The 18,141-nt window shown below is 43.5% G+C and overlaps 1 protein-coding gene across 12 annotated transcripts in view; it reads left to right on the top strand.

The window, feature by feature from the left end:
• Positions 1-604: 604 nt before the first annotated feature.
• LOC118387563 (histone-lysine N-methyltransferase Smyd1-like) overlaps positions 605-18,141 on the top strand; it is a 62,673-nt gene continuing 45,136 nt past the window's right edge. For all 12 annotated transcript variants that reach the window (XM_035776050.2, XM_052525691.1, XM_052525694.1 and 9 more), the window contains exons 1-5: positions 605-868; positions 15,036-15,212; positions 15,445-15,652; positions 15,908-16,038; positions 16,127-16,165. In XM_035776050.2, coding sequence (XP_035631943.1) covers positions 735-868; positions 15,036-15,212; positions 15,445-15,652; positions 15,908-16,038; positions 16,127-16,165 — 689 coding nt within the window. In that variant the 5' untranslated portion in view covers positions 605-734. The remainder of the gene's footprint in view (positions 869-15,035; positions 15,213-15,444; positions 15,653-15,907; positions 16,039-16,126; positions 16,166-18,141) is intronic.

Raw genomic sequence — 18,141 nt, 5'->3', positions numbered from 1 at the left:
TCAAATAACAACAAAGCAATGTATTCTGATTGAACTTGACCATTTTTCATACACAGTATGTGACCGTCTTGCTATCCTTCAGATTTATATATTTTGACAAAAGATAGGAAGGGGCACTGGATGAGAGGAACGTGTGAACAGCCAATGTGAATGAGCCAGATACAGGAAGCAGAAAGGAGAAAAAGAGAACTGGTGACTTGTGCAGAATGTGGTAATGATATAATGACTGTGGTAATGATATAATGACTGTGGTAATGGCAGATACAGTAGCTAGAGTGATAGCAAAATCAACAGAGATAACTGTTTGATCAGGCCTCTTCCCAGTCAGCTGCTTCCCACTCCCTTCCCCAGACAGACTGACAGACAGACACAGCTGCCAGACCAAAATACCCCTGCCTGGCCTGAACCAACCCCAAGGATGGGAGGACACCCAGGCAGACCTGGGCAAGTCCCCCCTATGGAGCATGCCTCCCCAGTACTTCCACTCCCAATCCCCTTGACTCCCACAGCTCCCCCTCCCACCCAATCCACACACCCCTGCCCCGTCATGGTACAGTCACACAGTCCCAGGAAGGCCAGTCTATTTATGGAGGGCGGGGTCTGGCTGAGGAGAGGGGCAGGTGCTAAAAGTTTTTGGAGACTGTGAGAGTTGGTGAATCCACTTCAGCCAGCCCTTTCTTCCTCTCCCACTCTTTTTTTTCTGTGAGGTGTTCCAGTCTTCTATCCACTTGGTAATGACCCTGGATATGGACAATGTGGAGGTGTTTGATACTGGGGTAAAGGGCAGAGGCCTCAGGACCACCAAGGACCTCTGTGCTGGGGAGGTGGTACTCGCTGAGCCCAGCTTCGCTGCAGTGGTCTTCGACAGGTAGGGACCAATGCATGGAGATTTTGGTCATAATGACAAAATTTCGCAGTGGTATGCACACACACATCAATTATTTCTAAGTAAGAAAGACAAATTGAATGCAAAAAGGATACCTTCATGGTTCCTGTATCAATTCATATCCTTAACAATTTCATATTGTGGTTCTATTTATTTAAAAAATACTTACATTCTGCTATGTCTTTGATGGGTTGGGCCTGGTTCATGGTTTGTATCGTGGTGGCCAAAAGGCCATGTATAGTATTGGTATTTCACAGTGGAGTGAGCATATCCATTACTCCTCAGGTGCCAGCCTGGTCTCATAGACTAGGCGTAGCATGGTATTCCCTAAATCCGGGATGTTTCGTATGGTTATACACTGAGTATATAAAACATTAAGAACATGTGCTCGTTCCATGACCTAGACTAACCAGGTGAATCCAGGTGAAATATATGATCCGGTATTGTTGTCACTTGTTACAATTGAGGCATGGATTGTGTATGTGTGCCATTCAGAAGGTGAATGGGCAGGACCAACAATGTAAGTGCCTTTGAACGGGGTATGGTAGTAGATGCCAGGCGCATTGGTTTGTGTCAAGAACTGCAACCGGGTTGCTGGGTTTTTCACATTCAACAGTTTCCCGTATATATCAAGAATGGCCCACCATTCAAAGGATATCCAGCCAACTTGACACGACTGTGGGAAACATTTGAGTCAACATGGGCCAGCATCCCTGTGGAACCCTTTCGACACCTTGTAGAGTCCATTCCCAACGAATTTTGGCTGTTCTAATGGCAAAAGGGGGGGACAACTCAATATTAGGAAGGTGTTCCTAATGTTTGGTATACTCAATGTATAAGACAAAAGGTTATTTAAGGCAAAAGCAAAAGGAGGGTGTTTGGTCGGGTGGATGGGCAGGAATATAACGCAAACATGTCCGAGCCCAAAAGTTCAGTGTTCAAATCTCATCATGGACAACTTTAGCATTTTAGCTAATTAGCAACTTTGTAACTAATTACTACTTTTTAGCTACTGCACAACTACTTAGCATGTTAGCTAACCCTTCCCCCAACCTCAACCCTTTAACCTAACTTCTAATCTTAACCCTAACCTTAATACTTAACCATAACCCCCACCCGAGCTAACGTTAGAGTTAGCCACCTAGCTAATGTTAACCACATCAAATTGGAATCCGTAACGTGTCATACGAATTGTACTTCGTAACATACAGTATCATACGAAATGATTGATGGACATCCACAAATTAACGCATATAATTTCGAAACAACATATTATACTAAATGGAGGGAGACAGACTTACATTTACTATGACGTTATGTCTACCCCTGAGTCCAGATTGCAGGTGCTGGATAGAAAATGATACCTGCTGTTTATGTATCAATGTAAACATAATCAATGTAATATCTCTTTAATATTACAATCTTACAGATTCTTGAAAGAAATGTCAGTGAAGTTTGTTTAAAATTCAATATCTTGTTGTTTGAGTGCTTTATAAATGGGTTGGGTTTGTCTTTCAGATACTCATGTTGTCACACTTTCAGTGATGTGCCACTCATATACAGTAGAATGATGTCATACTATGTCCTTTGCCACCATTATTATTTTCACAAGGAGGAGTCACTCTGTCCCTCTGAAATAGGAAAACAAAGGTGAGGCTATTTTTACAAATGACAAAGTATAGTGCAGATATTTCTTAACTGTAGAAAGTCCCCACATAAAAATATTTCAGTTTACTCTAGAATACTATAGTACTTACTATAGAATTCTATAGAATTATGTAGTAAACTGTAGTATACTGTAGAATCCTATACTCAAAACTGTTGTATCCCTCGATCGTGTAGTGCATACTATAGACTTTTGTTGTATACTGTAGAATACTATACTACACACTGTAGTGTATCCTTCGATCATGTCGTGCTTACTATAATATTTTATCGTATACTGTAGAATACTATACTACACACTGTAGTATCCCCCTTGATCGTGTAGTGCTTACTATGTAATGTTGTAGTATACTGTGTAGAATACTATACTACACACTGTAGTATCCCTTGATCACGTAGTGCTTACTTTAGAATGTTTTGATCGATTGCACCGCTAGATAGCTTTGTCGATGCTGTTTTTGTGAGGACAGACGCTGGGAGACGAAAAGCAAGTACAAGGAGGGAATATTTAATAAATAACAGACATGAAACAAAACAAGGACAGCATATGGAAAAGCGTAACAAAATAACATTAATGCAGACACGGGGATCAAACCGAGGAACAGACAGATATAGGAGGGGCACTATACAAAATAATGGAGTCCATGTGAGTCCAAAGATGCGCTGGTGCACGTAACGATGGTGACAGGTGTTGGTAAGGATGGGTAGCCTGGTGCCCTTGAGAGCCAGGGAGGGGAAGCTGTAACCCCCGCTCTTGGGGGTGCCACCCAGTGTCCCACCTGGGCGAGCCTGACAGGCCGGCAGTGACATGGGAGTTGGACAAGTCGGCTGAGGCATGGAAGCCTGACGAGCTGGCTGAGGCGTGGGAGCCCGACGAGTCTGCTGAGACGTGGCAGCCCGACGAGCTGGCTCAGGCGTGAAAGCCTGACAATCCCGCTGAGGCGTGGGTGCCTGACGAGCCAGCTGAGGCATGACGTGGGATGGGAGCCTGATGAGCCAGCTAAGGCGTGGATGCCCGACGAGCCAGCTGAGGCATCCCCAGTTCCATCGGTAGCGGCACCAGGACCCGACGTCACCAACAAAAACATAAAAGTCCCTGATGCTTAAAAAATTGGTTTCTGCATTCCGTAAGGACAAACGCTGGGAGACGAAAAGCAAGTACATGGGGTAAACATTTAAGAAATACCGGACATGAAACAGAAAACGGACAGCGTCTGGACAGGGGAAACAAAACGTCATTAATGCAGACACGGGGATCAAGACGAGGAACAGACAGATATAGGAGGGGCAATAAACAAAATAATTGAGTCCAGGTGAGTCCAAAGACGCACTGGTGCGTGGAACGATGGTGACAGGTGTGCGTAATGATGGGCAGCCTGGCACCCTCGAGAGCCAGGGGGGGGGAGCGGGAGCAAGCGTGACAGTTTTGATTTGAACGTGCTGTCCTTGGGGAGCTCATTGCCTCTGAGGTTCCCCCCTCTAACATTTTTGTGGACATAACATTCTATAGTAATCACTGTAGTGTTTTTGTAGACTTTACCTTAGTATTGAATATAGTGTTTTGCAGATTTGACTGTCGTATACTGCAGTATTTACTGTCGTGTGTTTGCAGACTTTACTGTAGTATTCAATATAGTGTTTTGTAGACTTGACTGTAGTATATTGCAGTATTTACTGTAGGGTTTTTGCGGACATGACTGTAGTATGCAATAGTATTCACTGTAGGGTTTTTGCAGACTTTACTGTAGTATTCACTATAGTGTTTTGCGGATATGACTGTAGTATACTATAGTAATCACTATAGTGTTTTGTAGACTTGACTGTAGTATACCGCAGTATTTACTGTAGGGTTTTTGCGGACATGACTGTAGTATGCTATAGTATTCACTGTAGGGTTTTTACAGACTTTACTGTAGTATTCACTATAGTGTTTTGCGGATATGACTGTAATATACTGCAGTGTTTTTGCGGACATGACTGTGGTATGCTATAGTATTCACTGTCGTGTTTTTGCTGACTTTACTGTAGTATTCACTGTAGTGTTTTTGCAGACAAGACTGTAGTATATTGTAGTAACACCTGCCGACTAGAATTAGCTAAAATGGCACAACAACCGACAACCCCAGTTACTTTTTAATGAGAGGAACACCTCAACCAGAACATAAGATGTAACGGTTTGTGACAGGCCACCTATTGAGTTGGATCAACAGTTCTGAGCAATGCAACAGACCAGACAACACCGTAGCAAAAATATACAATTTTTATTACAATTGTAACATCTAAACGTTAGACACTTTCTAGGCCCATTAAATAATGTAATTGATTATTGTCATTGATAATTGCCATTAACAGCCAATTAATTATGTAGGTTCATTGCTGTTGTGGAGCCTTCGGAACTGTGTCACGCTGAGGATTATTTCTGTCTGTAATAAAGCCATTTTGTGGGGAAAAGCTCCTTCTGATTGGCTAGGCCTGGCTGCCAAGTGGGTGGGGCTATGCCCTCCCAGGCCCACCCATGGCTGCACCCCTGCCCAGTCATGTGAAGTCCATAGATTAGGGCCTAATTAATTCATTTAATTTGACTGATTTCCTTATATGAACTGTAACTCAGAAAAATCTTTAAAATTGTTACGTGTTGTGTTGATATTTTTGTTCAGTATAGATTGGAATGTACTTTATCTAGTGTAGATAAGCCACACACACAAACACAAACACATATTACAATACAGTGTATCAATCTCTCCATCTACTGTACAGGTGGATGGCCCATGAATAAGACCACACTTTCAGTTCTGTGCACTGTACTCTGTTTCTAAATGTGTATGAGTATGTGTTTGAGAGTGTGTGTGCATTGAGGGGTCTCAGTCTCATTATCTGCTGGAATGCTGGTCACAGATATCCCTGCTTACTGTTGGCCAGTGTGGAACCATATAAGCGCTAGCGTCGGGATGACAGCAGACATAGCAGGTATGCAATGAAAGGATCACGCTCTTTGGAAAGAGGGGTGTGTGAGCTTTCCATAACTAGAGAAGAAGAATAGTGCAGGGGCTGTTTGTGTGTATCTGCTTACAGAAGATGTGTTGAAGCTTTACAGCATGCCAACAATCATTGCAGGCATTAAGCTAGTTCCATTTCCTTTTAGACACACTCCCAGACACTCATAGGATAAACTGTTTACACACACAAGCCTGTCTTCAAGGTGTGGCAGTTATTTTATGGCTGTTTAGCATTGTGTTTTTGTCATAGCCATGTCACTTACATATGTTTTTAGTCCTACTGTCACGCCTTGGTCAAAGTGTTTTGTGTTTTCGTTATATATTTGGTCAGGCCAGGGTGTGACAGGGGTTTAATGTTGTGTTTCGTAATGGGGTTTTTGTAGGTATTGGGATTGCGGCTGAGTAGGGGTGTAGCATAGGTTGGCTGCCTGAGGTGGTTCTCAATCAGAGTCAGGTGATTCTCGTTGTCTCTGATTGGGAACTGCATTTAGGTAGCCAGGGTTTCACTGTGTATTTCGTGGGTGATTGTTCCTGTCTCTGTGTAGTGTTCACCAGATAGGCTGTAATAGGTTTCACGTTCCGTTTGTTGTTTTTGTATTTATTTAAGTTATTTCATGTATCGCTATCTTCTACATTAAAGACATGAGTAACCACCACGCTGAATTTCGGTCCGACTCTCTTTCAACAAACGAAGAACGCCGTTACAGAATCACCCACCACACCCGGACCGAGTGGCGTGGTTACAGGCAGCGACAGCAGGAGCAGCGAACGGAGGCACTTACGGGAGCTGAGAGACGCTGTTATGAGGACGTTATGGACAGCAGATGTATGGAGTATACGACGTGGGAAGAAATAGACAGGTGGGCGGTCGACCCAGAGAGAGTGCCGGAGCCCGCCTGGGATTCGCTGGAGCAGTGCGAAGAGGGCTATAGGAGAATGGAGATAGAGAGGCAATCACGACGGCGCAGAGGGAAGCCCGAAAAGCAGCCCCAAAAATGTGTTGGGGGGGCTCAGAGGGAGAGTGGCTGAGTCAGGAGATAGACCTGAGCCAACTCTCCTTGTTTATCGTGAGGAGCCAAGGAGGAGACCAGAACCAGAGCCGGTGTTAGAGGTGAGCGAAGCAGAGACTGTGAAGGAGTTAATGGGGAAAGTGGAGGAGAGAGTAATGAGGGAGTTGCTAGTATGGTGCTATAGGTACGATATTAGTCCGACGGAGCGTGTCGGGGATTTAATGGCACCTGGGTCAGCGCTCCATACTTGTCCTGAGGTGCGTGTTAGTCGGCTGGTGAAAACCAGGCTTCCTGTGTGTGTCCTCGATCCTCTAGCACCAGTTCCAGCACCACGCACCAGGCCTTCAGTGCGCCTCGCCTGTTCAGCACAGCCAGAGCCTTCCTTCCCTCCTGCTCTGTCGGAGTCTCCCGCCTGTTCAGCGCTATCAGAGCCTTCCTCCTCTACAGCGCTGCCGGAGCCTCCTGCCTGTTCGGAGCAGCCTGAGCTGTCAGTCTGCATGAAGCAGCCAGAGCTGTCAGTCTGCATAAAGCAGCCAGAGCTGTCAGTCTGCAAAGAGCTGCCAGTCTGCAAGGAGCTGTCAGTCTGCAAGGTGCTGTCAGTCTGTATGAAGCAGCCAGAGCTGTCAGTCTGCATAAAGCAGCCAGAGCTGTCAGTCTGTATGAAGCAGTCAGAGCTGTCAGCCTGCATGGAGCAGTCAGAGCTGTCAGTCTGCAAAGAGCTGCCAGTCTGCAAGGAGCTGTCAGTCTGCAAGGAGCTGTCAGTCTGCAAGGAGCTGTCAGCCTGCATGGAGCAGCCAGAGCTGTCTGTCTGCAAGGAGCTGCCAGTCTGCAAGGAGCTGCCAGTCTGCAAGGAGCTGCCAGTCTGCAAGGTGCTGCCAGTCTGCATGGAGCAGCCAGAGCTGTCAGTCTGCATAGAGCAGCTAGATCCGCCAGTCAGCCATGATCTTCTAGATCTGCCAGTCAACCAGATTCTTCCAGATCTGCCAGTCAACCAGTCTCTTCCAGATCTGCCAGTCAACCAGTCTCTTCCAGATCTGCTAGTCAACCAGATTCTTCCAGATCTGCCAGTCAACCAGTCTCTTCCAGATCTGCCAGTCAACCAGAATCTTCCAGATCCGCCAGCCAGCCAGGATCTACCGGAGCCTACTACCTGCCTGAGCTTCATCTCAGTACTGGGCTTCCTCTCAGTACTGGGCTTTCTCTCAGTACTGGGCTTTCACTCAGTACTGGGCTTCCTTTCAGTAATGGGCTTTCTCTCAGTACTGGGCTTCCCCTCAGTCCCGGGCTGCCCCTCAGTCCCGAGCTGCCCCTCAGTCCCGAGCTTCCCCTCAGTCCCGAGCTTCCCCTCAGTCCCGAGCTTCCCCTCAGTCCCGAGCTGCCTCAGTCCCGAGCTGCCCCTCAGTCCCGAGCTGCCTCAGTCCCGAGCTGCCCCTCAGTCCCGAGCTGCCCCTCAGTCCCGAGCTAGGGTGGATTATCCCAGGACGCGAAGGGGAGGAACTATGACATTTATGGAGTGGGGTCCACGTCCCGAGCCGGAACCACCACCATGGACAGACGCCCACCCGGACCCTCCCTATGGTTTTGAGGTGCGTCCAGGAGTCCGCACCTTAGGGGGGTTCTGTTAGGCTGTATTAGGTTTCACGTTCCGTTTGTTGTTTTTGTATTTATTTAAGTTATTTCATGTATCGCTATCTTCTACATTAAAGACATGAGTAGCCACCACGCTGCATTTCGGTCCGACTCACTTTCAACAAACGAAGAACGCCGTTACACCTACGCTGAAGCTTTTTACACAATCTTTGCACACCTAGGAAAATATTGTGTTGTAGTCCACTTCGTCGTTCTATTTTTATATACAAAACCATACTGTACTCACCCGCCTTCACCTTAAGGCAAAGTTCAGAGATCGAGGAAGTTGTGTACAACATGCATGTCGAGAAAGCAAGTTTGAATGCTGCTAGATGAAAAACGCTTAGAAAGTCTGGCCTCATGTGTATTGCGTGATTGTCTATTATAGAAATGGGATCTCAGGTACCTGTTTATTGGCACATCAGGGGAATGATAGCTGGGACCAGTCGGGGTGCCTGTCCACCGGGGTGTATTTAGTGATTTGGGGGCCTCCCCTACCTTTCCACAGACATTACTTGCTATGATTATGTTTATCCCACAACTGAATATATTTATTTCAAAAGCTTTTTTTAATTTCAGGAATTTATTCAATATATAGGCTGCATAAAGTTGTTAACAATCAGTCAGTGGGGACCACCTGGTCAGCTGGGGCACCTTTAAAAGGAAAATTATGAAACATACTGTAGCAAGGTTTGCCTCTGCCTGTCATAAACACATATATACAAGCATACAAGCGCAATCACACAAACATGATTAAACATTGTTTTAGGGTAACGTTTTGTTGTTTTCCTCATTGTTGAAATGGTTGAGATGTTTGCTTCATGTTCAAGTGTCACGGGTAAAGTAAATAATGTCCTTATTTGTTCAGTTTGGATATTACTTTATAATAAGCTCACATAAAAAAAATACTACAGTTTACTATAGAATACAATAGTACTTACTATAGAATTCTATAGTACTTTGCAGAGGTGGGAACAAGTCATTGTTTTATAAGTCACAAGTAAGTCTCAAGTCTTAGCACTCAAGTCCCAAGTCAAGTCCCAAGTTAGGTCCAAAGTCAAGACAGGCAAGTCCGAGTCAAGTCTCAAGTCAAGAACGTCAAGTATCAAATGAAGTCTCAAGTCCTAAACTTTGAGTTTTGAGTCCTAAACAAGTCATAATGTGCTCTTCAACAAATGTAATACCATTTCATATTTTTAACTAGATGAAGTTAGTATATTACATTTACGCAAATCATGAATGCTTTTAAAAATATATATATATTTATTACTTTCCAAATAAATGTTATATTTCCATGGAAATACATGGGTAGCCATGAGAAAGACACATCCCCCCAATAGTGATCGACTATCGAGGATTGCTATGGGGCTCAATCGGGCGATGTCGGCTTGTACACAATTGCCCAACCTTAACACACACACACACAAAACACACACACACACACACACACACACACACACACACACACACACACACACACACACACACACACACACACACACACACACACACACACACACACACACACACACACACACACACACACACACACACACACACACACACACACACACACACACACTCTCTCTCTCTCTGTGGTTACGGTAGGCTAACGTATGTCAATGATTTTAGGAACAGCAGTAACATCAGGCAGGATTTAGGCTACCAACTGCCTAGCCAGTTGTAGCTCAATGTTCCCGCACTGACTGACTATGTGGAGGCTCATTGATTTAACATTATGTTAGCCTACACTAGTAAAGTAATAAAATATATAACTGTCGGCTATATTAGCCACAACTTACCCTTTGTGCAGCTTCAAATGTCGAACAAAGTTGGAAATTGTTGCGCCTCCGTCTGTAATTTTCCCCCCGCATGTTTTGCAAGTTGAAATCAGTTTTTTATTGATACGTCGTCTTTATATCCGAAAATAAAAATGTTGGGAATCATCTTTCCAATGGCTCCATCTGAATTCACCCGCCGACATTCCTCTGCACTGCCACGCACAACTTTTTTTCAGCTTACACAATTTGATTGGCTGCTGTCCGATTCAAACTGTAATCCGTTAAATGAAGAGTTGATGCTCTGCCCACTTTTTATAATAGCATCATTTTTTATATTTGGGCTTGGGGAGATTATCAAGTCAGGTCGAGTCAAAAGGTTCAAGTCCAAGTCATTGGTGTTAAAGTCAAAGTTGAGTTGCAAGTCATCATATTTGTGACTCGAGTCCAAGTCATGTGACTTGAGTCCACAACCTCTGGTATTCTGTAGTAAACTGTAGTACACTGTAGAATACTATATTACACTCTGTAGTATCCCTCAATCATGTGTAGTGCTTACTATAGAATGTTGTAGAATATTGTAGAATATTATACTACAACACTGTAATATCCCTTGATCGTGCTAATATCCCTCGATAGTGCTTAATATATACAGTAATTTTGTAGTATGCTGCCAAATATTATACTACACACTGTAGTATCCCTTGATCATGTAGTGCATACTATAGAATGCTGTAGTATACTGTAGAATAATATATGCTACATACTGCATTGATATGCTAATATTAAATTAGCATATGTCCCTTTCATTCCCCTCCCCCATACCTCAATGTGTGCCACCCATGACTGAAAAACCTTCATGCCAAGTAGAGACCATATATTGTTAAATAAAATATTCTCCATACCTAATTAATTCAATGGAAGCACAAACGACATCAGAAGAGCAGGAGGAGGCGAGTTTGATAACGACTCACCCCGCTCCTGTACAAAGGACCGAAGACAGCTTTTTAACATATTTTCCATGTCTTAAAAATGATTTACTTTTGTTAAATCATTTGTACACATTTTAAATTGCTTTTACAGAATTGGATGTTTTACATAGAAAAGTGTTTTTAATTATGGCTTGTTTTTATTGGTTTTAACATGTACTTTTTAACAAATTTATATGTAATATCCAAATGCTGTTTTTATGCTTTTATGCCATTTTTATGTGTAAAGAAATGACAAAAATATATATGAGCTGTTTTAAAGGAAATGCGATAAAACTTTTCCAAAAGAAAAAATCTACAATAAGCACAACCATTCATCCCACTACTCAAAAATCACAAACCTCCCCTCCCAGTATCTTGAAGAAGAAGTTTCCATCCCCTACGTTACATTTTTAATAAAGTTGTTTCCTCTTTCCTCCAACTCAAGTCCCCTAAGCCGGGTTTGTATCCTATTCCCAACCTTTACCCTAAACCAGCTTCGTGTCCTCTTGTATTTTTTACTTTACTTCTTTACTTATTAAAATCCATAAAAATGTGTTTTCATCAAGTTGAGAAAAAAAGGAGAACTCCCCCATCCTCTCCCCCTTGTACCTTGCCAAACCTGACCTTCACCAGACAGAAGGTCAACCTAACCGGTCAGACCACTGTCCTACCTACAGTACATACAGGTTATTGTAATGTAGTCTGTGTGTAGCTGGTGTAGAGGGGTCAGGCGCAGGACAGCCGATATGAGTAAATAAACGTATTTTACTCAAAAAATAGACAAATACAACACAAAATAAGCGAGTCCACATAAACGGACCATATTACATAAAAACAATCACTCACAAACAAACATGGGGGAACAGAGGGTTAAATAATGAACAAGTAATTGGGGAATTGAAACCAGGTGTATAAGACAAAGACAAAACAAATGGAAAATGAAAAGTGGATCGGCGATGGTTAGAAGGCCGGTGACGTCTACCAATGAACGCCGCCCGAACACGGAGAGAGACCGAATTCGGGGGAAGTCGTGACAGTTATGGACAATTTGCTTTTTTGTGTTTGTCCAGTAAGTTTCCTCAAGGAGAAAACCCCCAATTTTTTTTCAAGATGATTAAAAAGATAATAAAACAAAAGACAATTCAACAAAAGCACTATAGTAAATACTACATATACTACAGTAATGTCTGCAAAAACAGTACAGTAAACACTACATTCATGTCCACAAAAACACTGCAGTAAATACTACAGTATTCACTCTAGTGTCTAGTGTTTTTGCCCAAAAACCCTGCGCAAAAACACAACCGTGAATACTATAGTCAAGTCCGAAAAAAAGGTACTGTGAATACTATAGTATATACTGTACATCAGTTGGGATCTCTATAAGCTTGAATATGAGTTCCTAAACATAGCATGCAAGTGTATCCTTGTAGCTCTGTGGGCTAATATAGTCAAAATATTTGCCTTGGTGTAAGTTGAGCCAATGACCATGGGGTAAGTTGAGCCAATAGTTGAGCCAATGGCAAGTTGAGCAAATCTAAGTGTTTTCTTCCTAGGCGTGATGCAAGGCATCATCGCTGAGATGTGAGGTCACAACAGTGCTGGCCTATGTTAAAAGTGTAAAAAAGAATGTACAAAATGTTTGTTAGGTTTAAAGCCTGTTAAGAGACGCTTAAAATTATTAACAGACAAAAAAGTGATTGTGATTGTATTGAAATGTGTTTGGGAAATAAAGATAGACATGGTTTTAAAAAGGTAGTGGTAATATTTCATTCAGTACAGACATTTGGACACGGTTTAACTTAACCCGGGGGAGGGTCGTGCCTTCTTCTTTGCTATAAAGAAAGTTTGATTTCCTTTTACGGAATGATGCTGATTGTAAAAAATGGCTCAATTTACCAACTCTCCCCTACATATAGTAAACCAGAACAGATATAGTGGTGGAGCTCAACAAGTACACGGAATGACAGTGGAAACATTCTCAGATGAAGTGCAAACAGAGTTTTAGAGAGAGAGAGAGAGAAGTTTGGAAGAATACCATCATATTTCTGTAAAGTCATCTCAGTATAGCCCATTACATAAATACAGTGCATTCGGAAAGTATTCAGACCCTTTCACTTTTTCCACATTTTGTTACTTTACAGCCGTATTCTAAAATTGATTACATTGTTTTTCCCCTCATCAATCAACACACAATACCCCATAATGATAAAGCAAAAACAGGTTTATCTTTCTTTTTGCAAATATATTAAAATAAACAGATCACATTTACATAAGTATTCAGACCCTTTACTCAGTACTTTGTTGAAGCACCTTTGGCATCAATTACAGCCTCAAATCTTCTTGGGTATGACGCTACAAGCTGGGCACACCTGTATTTGGGGAGTTTCTCCCATTCTTCTCTGCAGATCCTCTCAAGCTCTGTCAGGTTGGATGGGGAGCATTGCTGCACAGCTATTTTCAGGTCTCCAGAGATGTTCGATTGGGTTCAAGTCCGGGATCTGGCTGGGCCACTCAAGGTCATTCAGGGACTTGTCCTGAAGCCATTCCTGCATTGCCCTTCTACCATTCAGTACCCTTCTCCAGATCTGTGCCCTAACACAATCCTGTCTTGGAGCTTTACGGACAATCCCTTCGACCTCATGGCTTGGTTTTTGTTCAAATGTATACATTTGCAAAACAAATTACAAACCTGTTTTCGCTTTGTCATGGGGTATTGTGTAGATTGATGAGGATTTTTTATTTATTTAATCCATCTTAGAATAAAGTTTAATGTAACAAAATGTGGAAAAAGTCAAGGAGTCTGAATACGAGGCAATATTTATTGGGTCTGTATGAAAAAGGGCGAGGGAAAAGGGCGATGCACTGAAAAAGGGCAAGGGAAGAGGATAGCCAGGAAAGACTTATAGAAAAAAGGAGAGAGGAAATATGAGGTAAGTAGTTAAGGGACTGAGAGATTTAAATGCTGACACAGAACAGGTCTTTCTCTTCACTGATAAGGTACAGAAATGGCTCCCCACTCAGTTTGCTGTGAGAGCGTATTATCATTCATCCCTAAACCTACACTCTCCAGCACACCAACATATCCCTGTTTAAAAAAAATCAATTTAATGTCTTCTCCAACCTGCTGGCTTCTCACACTACCATGGCCATCTAATCACCCCCAGCTTCAAATAGGCGCAATCACTCGTTTTAAGACCCACCAGAGTGAAAATTGCTAGTGAAATAAATCCACTCCATTATCAGTCCATGATGTCATCCACTGGTCATTGCCTTGCGTTGTTATTCTCTACCCCATATACACTAATTATACTAAACATTAGGAACAACTTCCTAATATTGAGTTGCACCCCCCCATTTTGCCCTCATAACAGCGTCAATACGTCGGGGCATGGACTCTACATGGTGTCGAAAGCATTCAACAGGGATGCTGGCCCCTGTTGACTCTAATGCTTCCCACAGTTGTGTTAAGTTGGCTGGATATCCTTTGGATGGTGGACCATTCTTGATACACACAGGAAATTGTTGAGCGTGAAAAACCCAGTTTTTGACACAAACCGGTGTGCCTAGCACTTAGTACCATACCCCGTTCAAAGGCACTTCAATCTTTTGTCTTGCCCATTCATCCTCTGAATGGCACATGTACACAATCCATGTCTCAATTGTCTCAAGGTTTAAAGATCCTCCTTTAACCTGCCTCCTCCCCTTCATCTACACTGATGGAAGTTGTTTTAAAAAGTGACATCAATAAGGGCTCATAGCTTTCACCTGGATTCACCTGGTCAGTCTGTCATGGAAAGAGCATGTTCTTAATGTTTTGTATACTCCGTGTATAAACTATGTTCCCAGGACAGTTTGGAACTTCATTTTCCACAGGGCCTATGTAGTAGTTCGGACTGATTTCTCTAGGGACCATGTGTGTGGGCCTGCCATTAGGTTTTATTGTAACAGGTTTCCACTAAATCTGATAGTTACCAAGGACAGAAGGGAGGATGAGAGCGCAACAGGGTTTGATTTTCAATTGTTTCAGGGGGCTGGTAAACCCCTGAACCCCATAAGAAATCATGACCTCTAACCGTTGACCTCCCCACTTTTCCCAGTCTGTCTCAGCAGGTGTGTCATAGCTGCTTCCGTCGCCAGGCCAACCTCCACCGCTGCGCCCAGTGTAAGTTTGCCCATTACTGTGACCGCACCTGTCAGACTGCATGCTGGGACGAGCACAAGCAGGAGTGTGGTGCCATCAAGAAGAACGGAAAGGCCCCCAATGAGAATGTCCGGTAAGAAGGAGGGAGGAGAGAGAGTGGAGGAGGGAGAAAAATAGAGGAGAAGGAGAGAGAGTTAGCGGAGAGAGGTGGTGGAGGAAGGAGAAAGAGGGGAGTAGGAAGAGAATGGATGGACAGGGGAAGGTGAGTGGTTGCCAATGCCTTGCCAAGTTGCATAAAAAAGAAATCAGGCTATGTCAGCCACTCATATAAAACTATAATGCTAACTCTCCCTGTCCCTCTCCAGTCTTGCTGCCCGTGTGCTGTGGCGCATACAGAAGGACACAGGCATTGTATCGGACAGCCAGCTGACCTCAGTGGACCAGCTGGAGGACCACGTGGCCGACATGCCCGCCGACAACCTCAAAGAGCTCAAGATCGACGTGCACAACTTCCTGGACTACTGTCCCAACACCAGGCATGGCGTGGAGTACATCTCACACATCTTTGGCATAGTACGTATCAATGAGTTAGTCATCTTACCATCCAGATATCTCAAACTTTGGCACAGTACGTACAAGACCACTAGTTTATCTATTTTGACTATAGTATGTGTTCTTTTACTCTCTATAGACTATGAGGTAGTGTCATTAACCATTCATCTCTTTATTCCTCTCTCTCTGTCTTCTTCCACTGTCATTCTCATTCCATCTCTCTCCCCTCTCTTTCTTTTTTTCTCTCCATCCCCCCCTTTCTCCATCCATCTGTAGATCAACTGTAATGGTTTTACTCTGAGTGACCAGAGGGGTCAGCAGGCAGTGGGAGTAGGTCTGTTCCCTAACCTGTGTCTGGTCAATCATGACTGCTGGCCCAACTGTGCTGTCATCCTCAACCATGGCAAGTATGTATCTCCCAAGAGAGGGAGAGGGAGAGATAAAACGTTTGTACGTGATTTGTATTCTTAACTCTTTGACTGCCATCTCTTCCAGTCAGTCAGCTCTGAATGCAACCTTCCACTCTAAGAGGAGGTGGGTCTCTCTGCCTGCTTCAAACTAACATCTAACCTTTGAACCTTGAGCATCCGATCCTCAAAGATCTCATTAACACATGTTATTAACCCTCAATCACTGGACGTTAGTGAGGAAGTCAACAGAACAACAGTACCAAATGACAGTCAGGCATGCTAATCTTGACCCTGACATTGAATAATGTGATTTCCCCAATATTTCCCTATGTTTCATTCTTTACCACAGGACCGTTTCCTCATTAAGCATGATCAAATTACTCATTATCATAAAATTATTATCAAATCTAACCCCTAAAGTTAATAACTGAGGGGAAAACAGAATATTACGAAACAAATTGTGTCTGTCCGACTATAGCATGGTTTGTTTAGCTCTCAGTAGGACTGAGTTGCTATTCTGCTTGAGGCTTTGTTGTGTGAAATGTGTCTATTGTTAGATTTTGCTCAGTTTTCAGTCAACTACCTGATAAGATTACTTCAAACATCACATCATAACATGAATGTATTTTTAGACTTCTAGACTGCCTGCACTGTGTTGGTGATGATGGCTGTTTTTGGTTGTCTGTCAGTGCAAAATCCCAAAACTGCTTTGTTAGAATGTTGTTTCAAGATGAGTGAAATGAAAACCCCCACACTGAGCTTGCAGCTGGGCTATGGATGTTCCTCCAAAGCATATTTATTATTCATCAGGAGCCAACAGTCCAAGATGTTGAGCTCTGAACGATCAATATAACTTTCTCTGAACCACGAGCTGCAAGGATTATCCAACCAGTGATGTTTATGTTTGCTGACTGGTCAATGAAGGTTTCCTATCTCCAAAAAAATACAAACATGCTGTCAGCTCCCTGGCCAACTATTTCACTGCAATAACTTTCCTGGCCTTTCGCTATTGTAGCAATTGAGAGAGAACATTCGTAGCAGGGCTTGAATTTCCAGATCTGTCCTAGTAGTGCAGCGGTCTAAGGCACTGCATCTTAGTGCATGGTTCAAATCCAGGCTGTATCACATCTGTCTGTGATTGGGAGTCCCATCAAATGTTGTACAATTGGCCCAGTGTCGTACGGGTTTGGCCAGGGTAGGCCTTCATTGTAAATAAGAATTTGTTCTTAACTAACTTGCCTAGTTAAATAAATAAAAAAACAGGGAAAGCTGTAAAGGTCCAGAGACCTACTAGGGGCTACACTACACTACCCCCTTTACCATCCCTTATGGTTACTACCGTCACACTACACTACCCCCTTTACCATCCCTTATGGTTACTACCGTCACACTACACTACCCCCTTTACCATCCCTTATGGTTACTACCGTCACACTACACTACCCCCTTTACCATCCCTTATGGTTACTACCGTCACACTACACTACCCCCTTTACCATCCCTTATGGTTACTACCGTCACACTACACTACCCCCTTTACCATCCCTTATGGTTACTACCGTCACACTACACTACCCCCTTTACCATCCCTTATGGTTACTACCGTCACACTACACTACCCCCTTTACCATCCCTTATGGTTACTACCGTCACACTACACTACCCCCTTTACCATCCCTTATGGTTACTACCGTCACACTACACTACCCCCTTTACCATCCCTTATGGTTACTACCATCACACTACACTACCCCCTTTACCCTCCCTTATGGTTACTACCATCACACTACACTACCCCTTTTACCATCCCTTATGGTTACTACCCTCACACTACACTACCCCCTTTACCTTCCCTTATGGTTACTACCATAACACTACACTACCCCTTTACCTTCCCTTATGGTTACTACCATCACACTACACTACCCCCTTTACCTTCCCCAAGGCAGAGTTCATCTCAGCCTATGCCTCCCTCCAGTCCCTCGACTTCTTGGCACTGACGGAAACATGGATCACCACAGATAACACTGCTACTCCTACTGCTCTCTCTTCGTCCGCCCACGTGTTCTCGCACACCCCGAGAGCTTCTGGTCAGCGGGG

This window comes from Oncorhynchus keta, chromosome 9 (genome assembly GCF_023373465.1).
Source record: "Oncorhynchus keta strain PuntledgeMale-10-30-2019 chromosome 9, Oket_V2, whole genome shotgun sequence".
NCBI lineage: Eukaryota > Metazoa > Chordata > Actinopteri > Salmoniformes > Salmonidae > Oncorhynchus > Oncorhynchus keta.
The sequence above is the reverse complement of the archived record's forward strand: the minus strand, read 5'-3'. Positions and strand labels throughout refer to the sequence as shown.